We start from the raw sequence: 16,254 nt of genomic DNA, 5'->3' as shown, positions 1-16,254 counted from the left end.
TGGCATGAGCAGGGGGCAGCCCACACGGGCTGTGTGTGGGCGAACAGTAGAATTGCCCATACGTGTGGGCGCAGCTACTTCATGCCACACGTCCAACAAGTACTACTCATCCCCATCCCGCGCGTGTGGCATGAAACAAATATGCCCACACGTTCTGGCGCAGCTACAATAGGTACCGGCAGGATGACGATTTAGTTGTCATCCGGGATGGCAGATGTAGTTATCCGGGATGGTAAATATGGTTATAAAAGCATGGTAACTCTCTCTGTTTTGGTTAACTATAGTTGCCATGTCTAATTTATGATAGTTGCCGCGTGTAATCAAACCATAGTTGTCATGTGTGATTAACTACTTGCCACATATGGTTAAACAATAGTTGCCATGTGTGTTTACCTAGTTGCCACGTGTGGTTAATCACAGTTGTCATGTATGTTTACCTAATTGTCACGTACGCGCAACTGCAGTTGCCGTCTAGCAAACGAATCATAGTTGCCATGTGTGTTTACCTAGTTGCTATCCAACAACGTACGACTGTCGTGTGGGCGAAAAACAGTTCACCCACACGCGCGTGAACTAGATGGTGGCTGTGTGGGCAGAAACTAGTTCGTCCATACAGCGCAGCTGGCTGCGTGCTGTGAGGCGTCTGGACGACCTCTCCAACGCCCACACACCGGCCTTGTCCTACGTGGCACATGAAAACTGCCTCGATGTGTCAAGATCCGTACAAACTTAACTGGACGATGATCCAGACGTGTGGGCAAGTTACAATGTTGCCACACGACGTTAGTGTTTTCAATAACGTTTTGTATGGATGTACTGGTGTGTGGTTTTTTTAATATTACTGGTGTATGGTTGTTATTTCTGCATGAGAGGTGTTTTTGATAGTTGTCCAGGAGATAAGAACCTGTAATGAGGTCGAGGTTTTTGCATGGGAGTAGTGGTCTTCGGGCCATGGGAATTTGAATTTCGTGTAACCTTGCATTTATCAGTTTCAGCAGTGAAATTGAGGGAAACCCTTAAGTCCAAAATAATAATCAGTTGTGCCAATTATTTAGGAGCTGTACATAGTATTATACACGTACAAATCCGCGACAATAATTACCACAAGATCGAGCGGGGATGTAATGGCGGTGGCGGCATCCTTGTGGTGGACATGTGTCCTCGAGCTTCACCGTTGCGAAGCTTGGGAGGTAGTCGAAAAGCGGATGCAGATTGTGGTCTGCATCGACCACATCTGAAAGACAGAACGTGTGCTAGACTCGTGGTTTGTAGATGGCAGGTATAGTTTCCTCCTCCGACGTCTTAGTCATGCGAGGGTGTCAGATCTGGAGTTCGATTGTGTGTTGCAACGGTAATGGTTTTGTCTTTGGCGAGCCACCTTGGAGGTCCGCAAAGCTGCATATCAGTGATGGAGCCGCCTCGAACTCGGGGTGAGAAGGTGATCCGTCATTTTCTCTTTCGGTGGCTACTATGGTGGTGCCGGAGGCAGGTGATGGGTGTTGGTGTCAAGCTCGGAGACGTTCTGCTATCTTTTTAGTTTTGTCATGTTGGTCTTTATGTGACTTGTACTTTAACCTTTATGATATGAATGAGACACATATTACCATGCAAAAAAAACCTTGATGCTCATCTAAAAATAAATAAAAATATGGTTCAAATATATTTTGCATCCAATTCTCCTTTAGGCAAAGGTCTCGCTGAAAAATAACATAACTAGAAGTTTTAATATAGAAAGAAAAACAGATTATTTTTTTCTAGATAAAACATACATATATGTGATGTAGTTTTAATCCGGCACTATTTTCCTAGCCAGTATAGGATGATTTTAATCTCCAAACATCAAAATCTGTATGTAGAAAAACAGAACAGAAACAATTTTTTGTGTACCAATACAAAATAATAAGTAGAACCATTAAAGGTGACTATTAGCGGAAAGAGGTGATCCGTTACATTTTTCTTTGGTGGCTGCTGTTGTGTTGCTGGAGGCAGCTGATAGTTGGCGTTAAACTCATGTGATTTTTTGGTTTTGATTGTAAGTTTCTTTCTTGACTAATGGTTCTAAACGCAAAGAATAGGGTTCCGCAGTCTTTTTTCTTAACACAATTATGTTGTCTTTTTCAGTTTTGTCAGGTCGATCTATACGTGTTCCCGCAAAGAAAAAGGTCATTGTATATATGGCTTGTACCTTGATCTTTATTATATTAATAAGACAAGTGCTACTACTATGCAACAAAAAAAACGTGTCATTAGCTTTTTTAGTGACAAATATTGTTTTTTGAACATTACGTGATAAATATTTGATGATTATAGCTAGAGCATACAAAAAGGCTGAAACAAGCCACCAACCAAAAAAAGCTAAAAACATATGCAAAAAAAGGTAAAACGAATTATACACTAAAATCCATATGGAAGATAAAATGCCAAATGCACGTAAATTACACCAATAAATAAGAACAGAGGGAAAATAAGAAAAAGGAGGAATTGAGGAAATAAAAGGAAAGCACGCACGGTGAAGACTTGTAGAGTAAGAAGAAGGAGACATGGAAATAACCGAGAATACAAGACCATATATATATATTGGGGTTCCGGCCCAGACAGCCCATCCCGCTTGTCCTCAGCTTGGTAAGCACGATAGGAAGAGGCGAACAGGGCCGCGACGCAGAGCTTCCGGCGGCGCAGGTCAGCCCCTCTCCGCACTTGTCCTTCTTCTCCGTTCTCTCCGGCCGACAGATCCACTCCTCCCCCGCATGCGGCATAGTCCTGCTGCCTCGCATCACCCCGCCGGCCCACCTCCCCGCTTGTCCCGCCGTCCGCCGCCCATGGCCGCTCGCTTTTGCCATCAGCGCGGCGCCCCTCCATCGCCGGATGTCACGGGAGCCTCCCCCTGGCCGCTTCTTCCTGTAGCCCCCCATAGCCATCTTCCCTATCCCAATCCCTAACCCCATACAGAAACCCTAAATCCCCAATCCCTTCTACTCGCCACGTATGTGTCAGTATGCTCATTTATTTTTCCTTTTGATGGACAGCAGGTTAGTGGATTGGTCAGCGGATCTGAAGGTCAGTGGATCGGAGCATAGCAGCCAGATCAAAGGTAACTGAAGAAAACACCATTGCTCTGTTATGCTTGTGATGGTCTGATGGTGTAGAGATGTTCTTTTGATTTTTGTGATGGTCAGATTTGTTACATCAGATCAAGTAGACATGATTTGTTACATAGTTGTACAGATGTTCTGTTGATACTTGGATGGTCTGATAGTTGTAGAGATGTTCTTTTTGATGCTTGCTTGAATGTGTAACTTGTTGATTCATATTTTTGTAGGAATGATTGATGCCTAATTATGTAATTATTGTGTATGTAGTTCCATAACATCAGAAGGCTCTCTCCTCTTCCTCCAAACCCCAGCTATGGCCAACGCCGCCGACCCCGCCGCCGACCAAAACCCTAAGGACGCCGGGAGCCGCGTCCCCGAGCCCTGGGCTGGCGCTGATGGAGAAGTCGCCGAGGAGGAGGACGAGTACGAGGACGAGGAGGAGCTGGACGAGCCGGCGGCCGCGGCCCTCGTGCGGGAGAAGGTGCAGTCCGTGTTTCGGAGGCTCTCCACGGACCCCGTGGGGATCCGCGTCCACGACGTCATCATCAGGGGCAACGCCAAGACGCGGGACGAGCTCATCGAGGCGGAGGTCGCCGACCTCCTCCGCTCCGCCACCACCGTGCAGGACCTGCTGAGCGCCGCTGCCGACGCCAGCGCGCGGCTCCGCGGGCTTGACGTGTTCGAGGCCGTCAACATCACGCTTGATGCCGGCCCGCCCGAGCTGCCCGGCACCACCAACGTCGTCATCGAGGTCGTCGAGCCCGCCATCCCCCTCAGCGGCAACGCCGGCGTCTACTCCAAGCCCGAGGTGCACTCCCCACTTGGTTCGATTTGTTGGTGACTCCGCTGGATGATCACATTGCTTGTAGCTAGAGACCTGGAGCAACACTTGTTTGTACCATTGGGCTTGGATTGAGATATAGATTCATAGTTAACCCATTGTTAGAGTAGTTGGTCATCTTTCCTAATGTTTTCTTATGATTAGATTGGTATTGTGATTCATTAATCATCATGAGTTCCTGCTAGTTGGACGCACATCAGTAGTGGAGATTGTATCCCTGCAACTGTAAGCCTGTAACTAAAACAGTAGCAAGTAAATTGCTATGCACAAGCAGCACCTACTGTATTAGCTTTACAATCAGTATGTAGCCACATGGTAGACTTTAGGTTTGCATAAGTGAAGCAATGGAACACATAGAGTTCTTTAAGTAAGAAGGAAAATCTGGAACACTTAGATTGTCCTTGGACATCATCTTAGCTGATAAAGTGATAATCGATCTCAACTCATTAGAGCTAAACTGTACTATTCGATTGTTGGACAATGAAAACATGAAGAAGCAAAAGGTATGCAATTTTTTTATATCAGTGTGGGAATGCTAGTAAATTATTTATATTATAACATGGAAAATCTCAAGCTTGAGAATAAAAATATACTTTAATATTTGGGTAAATACATGGACCCCTGATGGACGCACAATAATGTTTACTGACAAAAATTAAGCTTTCTACATCCTACATACTATAGTACTATAGTACACATCACTCTTTCTTGGACTGAATTTTGTGGCCCTCCACAACCAAGGTAACAGCAGGAATAGACAATGGGGATATGGTGTAGGTCTTGGGTGCTCGTGAGCTCACCTACTTTTGTATTCTCCAAGCAAAGCCTGAGAGAGAATGTACATGTTCATATTTATATTTGACCTTAAAATCATCCTAATTAGTATACTGAACATGTTTATGAAAAACTGATTTAGTCATTCATGTTATCAGTTACATTTTGTTCCTCCCAGCTGGTAGCTTGTATGTTGATGTTATCCATCAAATTCTTCAATCTATGAATGCGAGTCAATCTTGATCAACTGATATACAGTGAGTATGTTTAGCCGCCCATAAGAAAATTGACCTGGCAACTGATAACTAATTTTATAGTTTAAGACTTAATCCATGACACTATCTGGTCCGAATAGTGTGATACATAAACAAAAAAAAAGATATTTATTTGTCTGATTAAGAGGGCAACTTTGTGAGTCAAGCTATGAGTTCAGTTATCGGTGTTCAACATGCAACTTTCACAACTATAGATTACCTTGTTTGTTTGATCTTCAAGCACGTTCTACCGATGTTTTCAAGTTTCAACTAGCTCAAAAAATAATACTGTACTAATGTTTCAACGTTTTTAACAGTTGCTTTTTTAGTATGGAACAAAAAGCTGCATTTACTAAGGTTCAGTGTAGGTTTCATTGTGCTCTAATCAAAATATAGTTTGGGTGTATGTGTTTTGTTAAAAAGTGAACGCATTGTCATGTGTTTTGTTAAAATAATTGTTCTGTTCAGAAGTACTCCCTCCGTAAAGAAGTATAAGAGCGCGTTTAGATCACTAAAGTAGTGATCTAAACACTCTTATATTTCTTTACAGAGGGAGTACTTTGGTAATTACCTTTACCCTATACTGAATACAAATACTTTAGTATAAATATAACTTTATAGGTCATGATGTTACCGAACCTATATTGTCGGCATCATAAGGGCAGGAAAAAAACACTGTTGTTTTTACTGCATGGCAATCTCCACTACTATTTCATAGGTTATCACATCTGATGCGTGAGTGTGTTGCTTTTGTAGGCAAAAGCATGGTCAGTGGAAGGGGCTGTTAAGTGGAAGAATTTGGCTGGCTATGCAGACATCTGGGATGCTTCAGTTGCATATGGTTTCGACCAAACAACAGAGGTTGGCGTAGGAGTCTCGCTGCCAAGATTTAAATCAATACCAACACCCTTGATGGCTCGGGCTTCATTGCTGTCACAAGATTGGATGAAGTTCTCATCATACAAGGAGCGCCTACTTGGTCTTTCATTGGGTTTGCTTTCAACCAGGCACCACGATTTATCTTACAACCTTACATGGCGTTCCTTGACTGATCCGTCACGCCTCGCGTCAACGTCCATAAGAAGGCAGTTAGGGCATAACCTTCTATCTGCATTGAAATACACATACAAGATTGATCAAAGGGATTCACATATCAGGCCAACAAAAGGATATGCATTTCTCTCATCCTCTCAAGTTGGTGGTCTTTGGGATAACAAAGGATTGAAATTTTTTCGCCAGGTCTGTTTTCAGCTTTTCTGTCCCCCTTTTCATGATTTCTTTAGCACCAATCTATTTATTATTTCTCCTTTCCTTTTCATGGTTCCTCACAATAATGGAGAAGTATACTTGTCACATCCATTCTCATTATTATTATCTTACAATATGGTGCTTTTGACTTTGCTTCAGGAGTTTGATGTCCGTGCTGCCGTGCCTTTTGGATTCTGGAACGCTGCTCTCAATGTTGGTGTAGGAGCGGGTGTTATTTTACCACTGGCAAGAGGATTTATGAATTCGTCTACACCTGTGACTGATAGATTTAACCTGGGAGGTCACAATTCTCCAGTTTGCAGCCTGGGTGGAATATCATCCTTGCTCGGTTTCAGAACAAGAGGAGTTGGCCCAACAGAACCACGGAGGCTTGTCCCCGGCGAGTCGGAAGATGGTTCTCCTGCTGTTCCAGGGAGGGATTACTTGGGTGGCGATCTTGCTGTTTCCGCCTTTGCTGACCTTTCCTTTGACCTGCCTCTGAAGGTGCTTAGAGACGCTGGAATACATGGTCACGCGTTTCTCACCGCTGGGAATCTTGCGAAACTGTCGGAGGGCCAGTACAAGAACTTCTCGCTTGATGAATTCCGTCGTTCGTTTAGGAGCACTGCTGGGGTCGGCATTATTTTGCCAACTAAACTGTTCCGGGTCGAGGTATGTTTCATTTTCCTTTGCACCAAATTACAGATCATGTGCTGTGCCTGCCTCCTGACTAACAAACTTGTTTTACTGCATTTGTTTCAGGTGAACTACTGCTACATTCTGAAGCAATCCCAGCACGACAGCGGGAAGACGGGAATCCAGTTCAGCTTCTCCTCGCCCTAGTAGAGACCTGCCACCAAGTGTCCTGCACTCCACGTGGCATCCCTTTTGCCTCGTCGACCCCCTTCTGCTCTTTTCTTTCTCGACGAGTACCTACTGGACAAGCGTATTTGTGTTTTCAGCCTTGTTTTGGGCACCGAGGAGCCTGGAATATCTTACGTGCTGTGCTGCTCGGCGTTTTTGCACATCTTCCGGAAGAGTTCAGTTCGCTTCCCTTGTTAACACTAGTGATTGTCGTGGAGATGACTGTTTAACTGAAATACCGATGCTGCGATGGTGGATAGAACAATAATTTAGGCGGATGAGAAATATTGGCGCTACTGTGACTGTGTATCACCCACTTATCTTGTGATTTGCGAGCCTATTTGGCAAGCGTTTGTGTGTGCTGCTTGGATCAAATACTGCCCGTTTCAAACGCAGAAAATACCTCGGTACTCGGGCATGGACAACCCGGGCTGGGCTGGGCCTGACATTCGGGCTAGGCTTGGGCCTTGTTTTGCAGCCCGGAAGGTAGTTTAGGCCAGGCTTGAGCTCTCTTTTTCTGCCTTTTGGGCTGGGCTTTTGGGCTTCGGGCTTGATTTTGGGTTGAGCTCAGGCTTGAAAACAGTGAGTATTTCGGACCTTGGGCTGGGTCGGGCTCGAGAAATGAAGGTTGGGCTTTTACAAGCTTGGCCCGATGTTTACCCGGGTTTAGGTGAATCTGCCGAACTGGGAAACGAGGGCAGCGAACTAACTGCTGCTAGAAAACTGCATAATTTGTTGCTCTAGAGCTCTGAAGACTATTGTCCTCGGCTTCTCCGGCGCGTCCTCTGGTGGCGGTGGCAAGCTGTGGGGGTTGTTTTCCTTCGGGGCATCGGTTGTTGGCTTGATCTGGAGCGTCCTGGTGAAACATAAAGGGTGATGGAGAAGATGGGGTCGAGGCGAAGCTCACAGTGGCAAAAGGGGACGCGGGGGCTCATTGGCGACAATGGACTCGCATGCCGGATCGACTGAATATAACTCTAAGGGTGATGTCCTCGGAGCCAGTGAACCACATGAGTTGGTTAGATGCGTGGGGCGGAGGGCTCATAGTATCTCTTTCTTTTTTGTTTCCTTTTTTTCCTTTTTATTCTATCTAAATTTAATTTAAAAACCAAATTCAATCCAAATCTTTCCACAGAAGTCCATCTATAATACTTAAGGGCTTAGCCAAAGTGATCCCTTTTGCCGGATGAAAAATTAGATTTATTCGTCCAGCTGGGGTAGGACGCTGACCGTCGTGCATTCATGCTTGGGCGAGCCCACCGACCGCCCGCCGCAGACGGTTCGCGCTGCTCGGATCAGGAGGAGGAGAGGAGAGCCGCGCGGCACGTGGGTGAGGGCGGCGGAATTGGTGAAGGCTGCGTGCAGGAATGGTGAAGGCTGCGCGCTGATGGACGTCCCAACCGAAACGCCACCGGGATTTGAACCTCGTCAGGGAATGTGATCTAGCGCTTGCTGTAGTCCCCAAGTCACCTCCGCATGCACTCAAAAGGGTGTGATCGACGAAGTCGGATTCCTTCCATCGGCTAAAGTGTGCAACAATTGTTGGAGCACACACAAAACAGACGCCACTCTCGAACAGTAATAAGATTCAACGGAGGAACCAAGGCTGCACCTGCACAGCACAGCGCGCGGCAGTTTTACTGCATCATCACCTAACACACACACGCGCGCGCTGCAACCAGAAATAATAACAATAGAGGGTGCGGAGAGCTGCGGCAAGAGAGTGTGGAGGAGGCGAAGCCGGAGTCGGAGGAAGGAGAGGTGATGATGATGCAGGAGCAGGACGGAGGTGCTGCTGCGGCGGCGGCGGAAGCCATGGCGCCGGCGCAGATCGACGTGAGGATGGACGTGGCGCTGCTCCACTGCCAGGCCTGCCTCCTCCCCCTCAAGCCCCCCGTCAAGGTGATTCCTCCTCTCCTCTTGTATTTTCTCACCAGAGAGATCCATCACTCTGTTTGTTTGCCAATTAGTTTGGAAGAACCAAAAAACACTCGTTCCATCTCACTTTTTGATTTGATGCGGCCGGGCCGTGAGAGGATTTCTCTGCGTAGCTAGATTAATACACATCTAGTGTATTTATGTGGAAGAAATTCGTCATGTTTTCCCTATCTTCTTGCAAGCAGAATTATGGGAGTTGAAAATTTTTCTGGAAGAACCAAGAAAACCCTCTTTCCATCTCACATTTTGAGAGGAAGAATTTCTTTGCAAGCACGAGGAAGAAATTTGAGAGGAAGCTGATGGATGATTTGGGGGTGGTTTATTGCGTTTGTGGTCGCAGTGCGAGGCCACCGGGCACGTGGTGTGCTGCTTCTGCCGCGCCGGCCACGCCGCACTCTGCAGCCGCGCCAGCGCCCACTGCGGCGAGCTGGACGTCGTGGTCGGTGCCGTCAAGGTGCCCTGCCCCTACAAGGTGTTCGGCTGCGAGCGCTACCTGGTGTACCATAACACCGCGGACCACCAGCGCGCGTGCCGGTGCGCGCCCTGCTCCTGCCCGGAGCCCGGCTGCGCCTTCGTGGGCTCCCGCGCGACGCTCCTCGGCCACTTCGCCGCCGGCCAACAGCGCCCCGCCGTGACGATCCGCTACGGCCGGGCCTGGAACCTCAGCTTCTCCCTGTCGCACCGCTGGCACGCGCTCGTCGGGGACGAGGACCGCAGCCTGTTCCTCGTGTCCCTGGGCCCGCTCGGCGCGGCCACCGCCGTGTCTCTGCTCTGCGTCAGGCCGGACGGCGAGGCCGCGGCGGCGCCCCGGTTCCGGTGCAAGCTCTCCGTGGAGCGCCTGGCGGGCGACGGCAAGGACAACCTGGTCCTCATGGCCTCGGCAGTGAGCAGCAGCTCGCTGTCCACCGGCGCCCCGGCGACATGAGCTTGGCGGTGCCTCATGAGCTGATCTCCGGCGACACGCTCACGCTCAGCCTCCGGATCGATCTGATCCGACCTGCCGGCACCGGCGGCGCTCCCAAGTCCGCCACAACACAGGCCAGGATGCCGAGGAGGATGCAGTGACTGAAGTATGCGTTTGATTATCTGCACCTTAAGTTAGATGCTTCTGATGGTTAACTAGTTTGATGCAATAGCAGTTAGTAGTATGGTGAACAGTTATAATTCAGTACTAGTGCAGCTCAGCTATGGATTATTAGTACGTATGAGATTATGAATTGTGTGGGCTTGTCAAGCTACATGGCTTCTCATCGGTAGCAATGCAGCTAAGCAAGGTTAGGAATGTTCTGAACAAGTGGCGTAAGTACTAGTAATGCGGCTACTGGTTTGTATTTGATCTGAATCAAGTGCAACCAATTGAAGTTAATTTGAAGATCCTGCACCCAGAGCATATTCTCTTTTTCCATAACCCCCAGCAGAGTATGTATACATTTTGTGGATCGTTTTGTTCTAGCTGCTTTTACTGTACTGTATGTATGTATGTATGTATGTATGTATGTATGTATGTATGTATCAGGTTGTAGTGATCCTCCGCGCCGGGCACACCGGGGCAGAGGATGCAGTCAAGTATGCATCTGATCTGCTGCATGTTATGGATGATAACTATGCATGATCTGGTTCAGTACTAGATAATTTTAATTTAGTACACTAGTAATGCAGCTATGCAAGGGAAGGATTATTGAGCAGCAATGCAGGTAAGCAGGGGCAGCAGTAATATAGCTAAGCAAGGGTAGGAATGCTTCACCCTTTGTTCTGAACAAGTGGCCTCAGCAGTAATAGTAAATTCAGCTGCTGCTTTGTATTTTATCTGAGTTAATTTCAGTTGTGCCCAATTGAAGTTAACTGGAAGAACCTACACCAGAATATGTTCTCACTTTTTATAACCTGCAGCAGAGTATGCAGAGTGAAATATGCATTTGGTGAATCGTATTATTATACTAGCTGTTATTACTGTACCAGGGGAGACAACATTTATTCAGGTGCCATTTGGTGGTGCACTGCGGGTTGATAAGGCAAGAAGGCAGGGGGTTAAGTGCAAAATGCCGCGCGCTGACCAGCCAGGCCACTTGGTATCCAGTTGGCGAGCTGTGATTGGTCTAGGACTAAATTTGCACCTCCGTTGCAAGTTCAGGGATGAAATAATCTACTTTTACAACTACAAGGACTAAACCATCACCTGACATGCAAGTATAAGGACCTGGGGTGCTATTACCTCGCCACATTGCCTCTGACGACCGCGTGGGCGAATCAGACGGCACTGCAGCCTCAGCAGTGAGTTCGGTGGCGCTGCCTGTGCCCGCCTGCGTGCCGTCCACGGCGACCCACTGCCGAGCGAGGCAAGATCCGGATTCCAAGCGGGCGCAGCAGAAAGCCTGCGACGGGGACGATCTGCCTGGCCGGCAGGTGGGACGGTTGGTGGCCGTGTCATGTCACCCCGCAGGTGAAAGGACCGGAGCAAGATAAGGGATGATCATACATAGTACATACGACCATGCACTCAAATGAGGGTTGTGCAACTGTGCAGCTGCAACAGCCGGCTGCGATCCAAACAGCAGACATCTGTAGACCGTACTGCCAGAATGTCAACAAGCACAGGATCATATATTGTGGGGCGTTGGCAAGTGATCGAATCAGTTCTACTCCCTCCGTAAACTAATATAAGAGTGTTTAGATTACTACTTTAGTGATCTAAACGTTCTTATATTAGTTTAGGGAGTACTAAACTAACCCGGTGGTGGATGTTTTAGGTCACCTGTGGATATGATCACTGGGGCTGCTGAACGGGACAGAATGCTCAACTCCATGAAGGCACCAGCCCTGAGAATCACAAGCACAGCAATACGTAGCAGGTCACAGGTAATGTGTATCATTCCAATGCCAGTGTCCAGTCTTGCTCCAAAACAGAGATGACATTGCACAACAGATTAATGAACCTGACGATGCAAATGCTTATCAAATAAACGCATGACTAAGCCTACCGTCCTGAATATTTAAAACTGGTTGCAAAATTTTGGACAGCGAAGATTGATCAGCAGAGCGTCCCTAACCAGCATGAAAAAGGGCACTGAATCACACAAATATCGATCGTAAATCCATGACCACATCACCCAATAAACGATCCTGAACATAGATAGTAGTGTTTTGAGTCATGAGATGAGATTGTATATCACAAAAGGAAATGCTTTTCTTCTTTATTGCGACTTAACATATCGGAAACATCAACCAAGAACAGAGATAGTAGTGTTGAGTCAGGAAATGAGATTATCATAGAAGTAAAGGGAATACTTCTTTATTGCGACTTAACATGCCTCTTTGCCCAGTAGCAAGAACAACCACAGATCAGCTGCAAAAAGAATAAAGCGACAACAGAGTTCGTTACCTGGCATTCATCCAGTAAACCAACAACATAGTCCGTTATTCGGCATTCATTCAGTAAAGTGACAACAGAGTTCGGTTCTTGGCATTCATTCACTCCATTGGACTAAATACCAGCTCAGTTTAACATGTGCACTTCAGCCATCTACAACCGAGACTCAAGTGACGGTGCATTATTTATGACACTAAAAGTTGATCCCATATAGTACACATCTGCTTTACGATCAAGGAAAATTCATCTGATGACAATCTCTCAGGTTTCCTTGGTATGCATGTCTAAAGTAATAGCATAAATTAAACATGGGAGGAACTAAACAAACAAACAACTAGACAGTACCCTATTAAACAAGCAGAAGAGGAAGACTTTTGATCACACTCAGCATAGAGTGCCCAAAGAGATAAAATGGGCTCATTGAGAAGAGCGAACCGTAAAAACTGGAGCAATACTGAAGCCTCTGCAATGCTCGGTTCGGCCTTCTTAGCTTTAGTTCAACCGCCTTCTCTTGTTCCGGTGTGTTTCGCCACCATCCACATCCAATGAACCTAAGGCGTCGCTTCTTCCCCTCCTCCTCAGGGTTCTTGACGACCCTGCATTGCTAGGTTCTCCTACGCTTTCAGTAAAAGCAGCATCCTCCTGAATCACAGCCATTGTGCTTGAATTAGAAGTTTGATCTGCAGACGGTGCTGCAGCAGCATGAATTCCATCAACTGGCGGCTCATGATTTGGCAAATTTGACGAAGTTGATGCTCGGAGGCTTGGCCTGGATATTCTTCTAAGATCGCTCACTGCAGTTGCCAACCTTTCCGTATTTGCAAGGCCAACAAGGGTAAGGCGTTGCAATAAATCAATTCCTTCCGAGGAAAGTGGACTTGAACTACGCCTAGGAGGATCTGGCGCGCTGCTTCCTGGCAGCCCGCTTTCTGGAGTAGAAGAAGAAACAAATGTAGGATTTTCTGCTTCCCTTTGCAGCCTCCTTGCTCTCATCCTGGTAGTAATTCGGCTTAGACGGCCAGTCTGGTGAGCATGATCTATCATCTCCTGGACAGATGATTCTGGAGGCCCTTCAAACCTACTCGCGCTAGTCATAATCTGCTGATCAAGAATGCGTCTCCAAGAAGATAATATCCCGTGCGCCTCGCCAAGCCTACGAGAAATTGGGCGCAAATGATGGAACTGTTGTCGAAAACTCTCGAGCCGGTTCCCATGTGGCCTGGCGGGAATGTTAGGACTGGACACATTGCCATCGTCTGCGACTTTCTTCTCCACATCAGAAGTTGAATTCCCTCTCCCATAGATAGGAGTAATGTTTCCTTCAGTGACCTCACCTTTGCAGACAGGGCATTCCTTGTGGGTGGAATGAATATGCAGCCACTGGTACAAACAAGGCCAGCAGAAGAGATGGCCGCAAGAAGTGACCACCGGGTCGTCGGCCATCTCAAAGCAGATGTTGCACTCAAACATGGCAGTGCTCTTCCCACGGTCGGCCGGCTCATCCTCGGCACCCACCATGGCACCATTGTCAATCACCTTATTCTCCTCGACGGCATCCTGCACGGGCTGCTGTTGCGGCGGTTCCAGTGCAGCCTCGTTGTCCGGGCTAGGGGCCTCGGAGCTGAGAGGAGGAAGGTCTGAGCGGAAGCGCCTGGGACGGAGGCAGCGCAGCTGGCGGCCATTCATGGAGATGGCGCGGCGGTAGCGCTCGGAACGCTCCGGGCGGAAGGTGGAGGAGGCCGTGGAGGAGGACGGGCGGTCGACCCAGCCGAGCAGCTCGCTGGGCCGCGGCGGTGGCGGGGGCGGCGGGGGCGGGTGCGAGAAGCCGAACTCTTGGGCGATCTCGGTTATGGGAACCTCCTCGGCCTGGCGGTAGGGCGCGCGCAGGACGGAGGCGGAGATGTGGTAGGGCTCGGGCGGCGGGCGCATCAGGTCGGCGCGGGTGGGGGAGTAGGGCGGGTGGAGCGGGTCCGGGTCCCGGTCGGGCGGCGGGGCGTCGGCGGAGGCGGCGGAGGAGGAAGGCGAGGAGGAGAGCATGGAATTGCCGAGGGCGAGGTCGGAGCCGAGATCGGGGCGGCGCGGGCGCGGGGCGCGGGGGAGGCCGAGGTAGAGGTTCAGATCCATCCTTCTGCGGCTCCGGGCGGCATCATCGGCGTCCATCCACGCCTTGTCCGCCTAGCTGCGCCCTCGCGCGCCGTCTCCGCCGTCGCGGTCACCCCGGCGCGGCGCAAACGCAACCACCCACCTCACCACCATCGCGCGTCGCCGCGCGGGGCGAACGCGAAGCACATGGGCGGGTGGGCGGGCGGGCGGACACGGAGGGCAGGAGACGGCGGCCGGCGAAAAGATTGGGTGGAGGTAGGTGGTGGTTGCGGCGGCGGCGGCGGCGAGGGGTGGGGAATTGTGGGAGGAGGGGAAGGGATGGGGGAGAAATGTAGGAACGGGGAGAGGCACAAGGTGCGCGAGGTTTTTGTTGGTGCCGGAAAAACAGAGCGCCACGTCAGCGCGCATCCCCACCGCCAGAAAGGAAGAGGGGGGGGGGGGGGGGGGGGAGGGTGTCCCGGCGAGGCGAATCTACCCGCCCGCCCGGGTGCGTGTCTAGCTGCGCTTTGCGGCCGTGTTGTGTAAAGATCGTCTCCGTCGTGGGCGGGCGGTGTGTGGCCACCGGGCCGTCGGGCAGGCCGTTTCTTTTTCTCTTGGACCTCACTCAGTTAGAAAAAGTGCTGTCCATTTGAGGCCTCGTTATGTTGAAGCTCGGATTCACACAGAGATGGGTGGACATAGTACAATGAATATCCAGGCCAATGCTCGGATTCACACACAGATGGGAATGGTCACCTCAGTTTCTTTTTTAGTGCTCTTTAATGGATAGAAACTTGATGAATTTCAACCAGCACGGGGTATCCGTCAGGGGATCCGATTTCACCGTACCTCTTTTTGCTCGTAGCACAGGGCCTTTCGTGCCTTTTAAAATCCAGAGTCCGGTCATGCAGTCTTGGCGGAATACAAGTGACTTCATCGGCTCCACCGATGAACCATTTGTTATTTCCAGATGACAGCCTGTTGTTTTTTAAAAGCAAATAGTGAGGGGGCTGAAGAAGTGTCTCTCCTTTTGGAAACATATGCCAAGGCATCAGATCAGAGAATCAACAAAGTTAAGTCATCTATTTTTTTCAGTAAGGGGTGCCCTGAAGATGTTAGAAGTGTCATTAAAAATATACTGACGATTCCTAATGAACAATTGAATGAGAAATATTGGTACACCATCGGATGTGGGAATCTCAAAAAATTGAGCTTTCAAATACCTCAAAGACAGGTTGTGGAACAAAATTCAGGGGTGGATGGAGAAACTTTTATCAACTGCTGGTAAGGAGGTACTTGTTAAATCGGTTTCCCAAGCTATTCCAGTTTATTCTATGTCCTGTTTTAAACTACCTAGAGGCCTTTGCAATCAACTCACTTCCATGATCAGCGTAAGCCATATTGGGTATCCTAGGATACAATGAGCATGCCAAAGTATATGGGTTTTAGAGATTTTGAGATATTTAACCTTGCACCTTGGCAAGGCAAGCATGTACAATCCTTGAAAATCCTCATACATTGAGTGCAAGAATCCTCAAAGCAGTGTATTATCCAGAGGTGAATTTCTTAGCGGCAGACTTGGGCAATCATGCCTCTCAGATTTGGTGGACAAATTGGATCCCTAGACAAGAAAATACGAGGCCGATTGTATCCTTAGTTGCTGACGACCACATCTAGTGTTGGAGCTGATAGGCGAGGGCAATGCACACTGGAATACCCAGCTAATCGAGCAAGTTTTCCTGCCATATGACGCCTCCGCTATATTACAAATACCGATTTGCACAAGGGCCATAG

At 48.6% G+C, this 16,254-nt stretch overlaps 2 protein-coding genes and 1 pseudogene across 4 annotated transcripts; 2 read left to right on the top strand and 1 right to left on the bottom strand.

Annotated features, from left to right (window-relative positions):
- The first annotated feature begins 2,560 nt into the window (after positions 1-2,560).
- LOC109752174 (uncharacterized) lies at positions 2,561-7,369 on the top strand. 3 transcript variants are annotated; one of them, XM_020311061.4, is made up of 6 exons: positions 2,561-2,679; positions 3,030-3,091; positions 3,360-3,900; positions 5,718-6,200; positions 6,369-6,881; positions 6,972-7,369. In XM_020311061.4, the coding sequence occupies exons 3-6, from the start codon at positions 3,406-3,408 to the stop codon at positions 7,050-7,052; spliced, it is 1,572 nt and encodes a 523-aa protein (XP_020166650.1). In that variant the 5' UTR covers positions 2,561-2,679; positions 3,030-3,091; positions 3,360-3,405; the 3' UTR covers positions 7,053-7,369. The 3 variants fall into 3 exon arrangements, with proteins under 3 accessions (XP_020166650.1, XP_020166651.1, XP_045084021.1); XM_020311062.4 differs by having other exon boundaries at positions 2,607-2,679; positions 3,027-3,091; XM_045228086.2 differs by having other exon boundaries at positions 2,673-2,900; positions 3,027-3,091.
- A 1,366-nt stretch (positions 7,370-8,735) lies between these two features.
- LOC109752172 (E3 ubiquitin-protein ligase SINA-like 10) lies at positions 8,736-10,383 on the top strand (annotated as a pseudogene).
- A 2,077-nt stretch (positions 10,384-12,460) lies between these two features.
- On the bottom strand, positions 12,461-14,909 carry LOC109752171 (uncharacterized). Its single transcript, XM_020311055.4, has one exon. The coding sequence runs from the start codon at positions 14,536-14,538 to the stop codon at positions 12,871-12,873; it is 1,668 nt and encodes a 555-aa protein (XP_020166644.1). The 5' UTR covers positions 14,539-14,909; the 3' UTR covers positions 12,461-12,870.
- Between the last annotated feature and the right edge of the window lie 1,345 nt (positions 14,910-16,254).

The sequence above is a fragment of the Aegilops tauschii genome, chromosome 1 (genome assembly GCF_002575655.3).
Source record: "Aegilops tauschii subsp. strangulata cultivar AL8/78 chromosome 1, Aet v6.0, whole genome shotgun sequence".
Classification (NCBI taxonomy): domain Eukaryota; kingdom Viridiplantae; phylum Streptophyta; class Magnoliopsida; order Poales; family Poaceae; genus Aegilops; species Aegilops tauschii.
The sequence above is the reverse complement of the archived record's forward strand: the minus strand, read 5'-3'. Positions and strand labels throughout refer to the sequence as shown.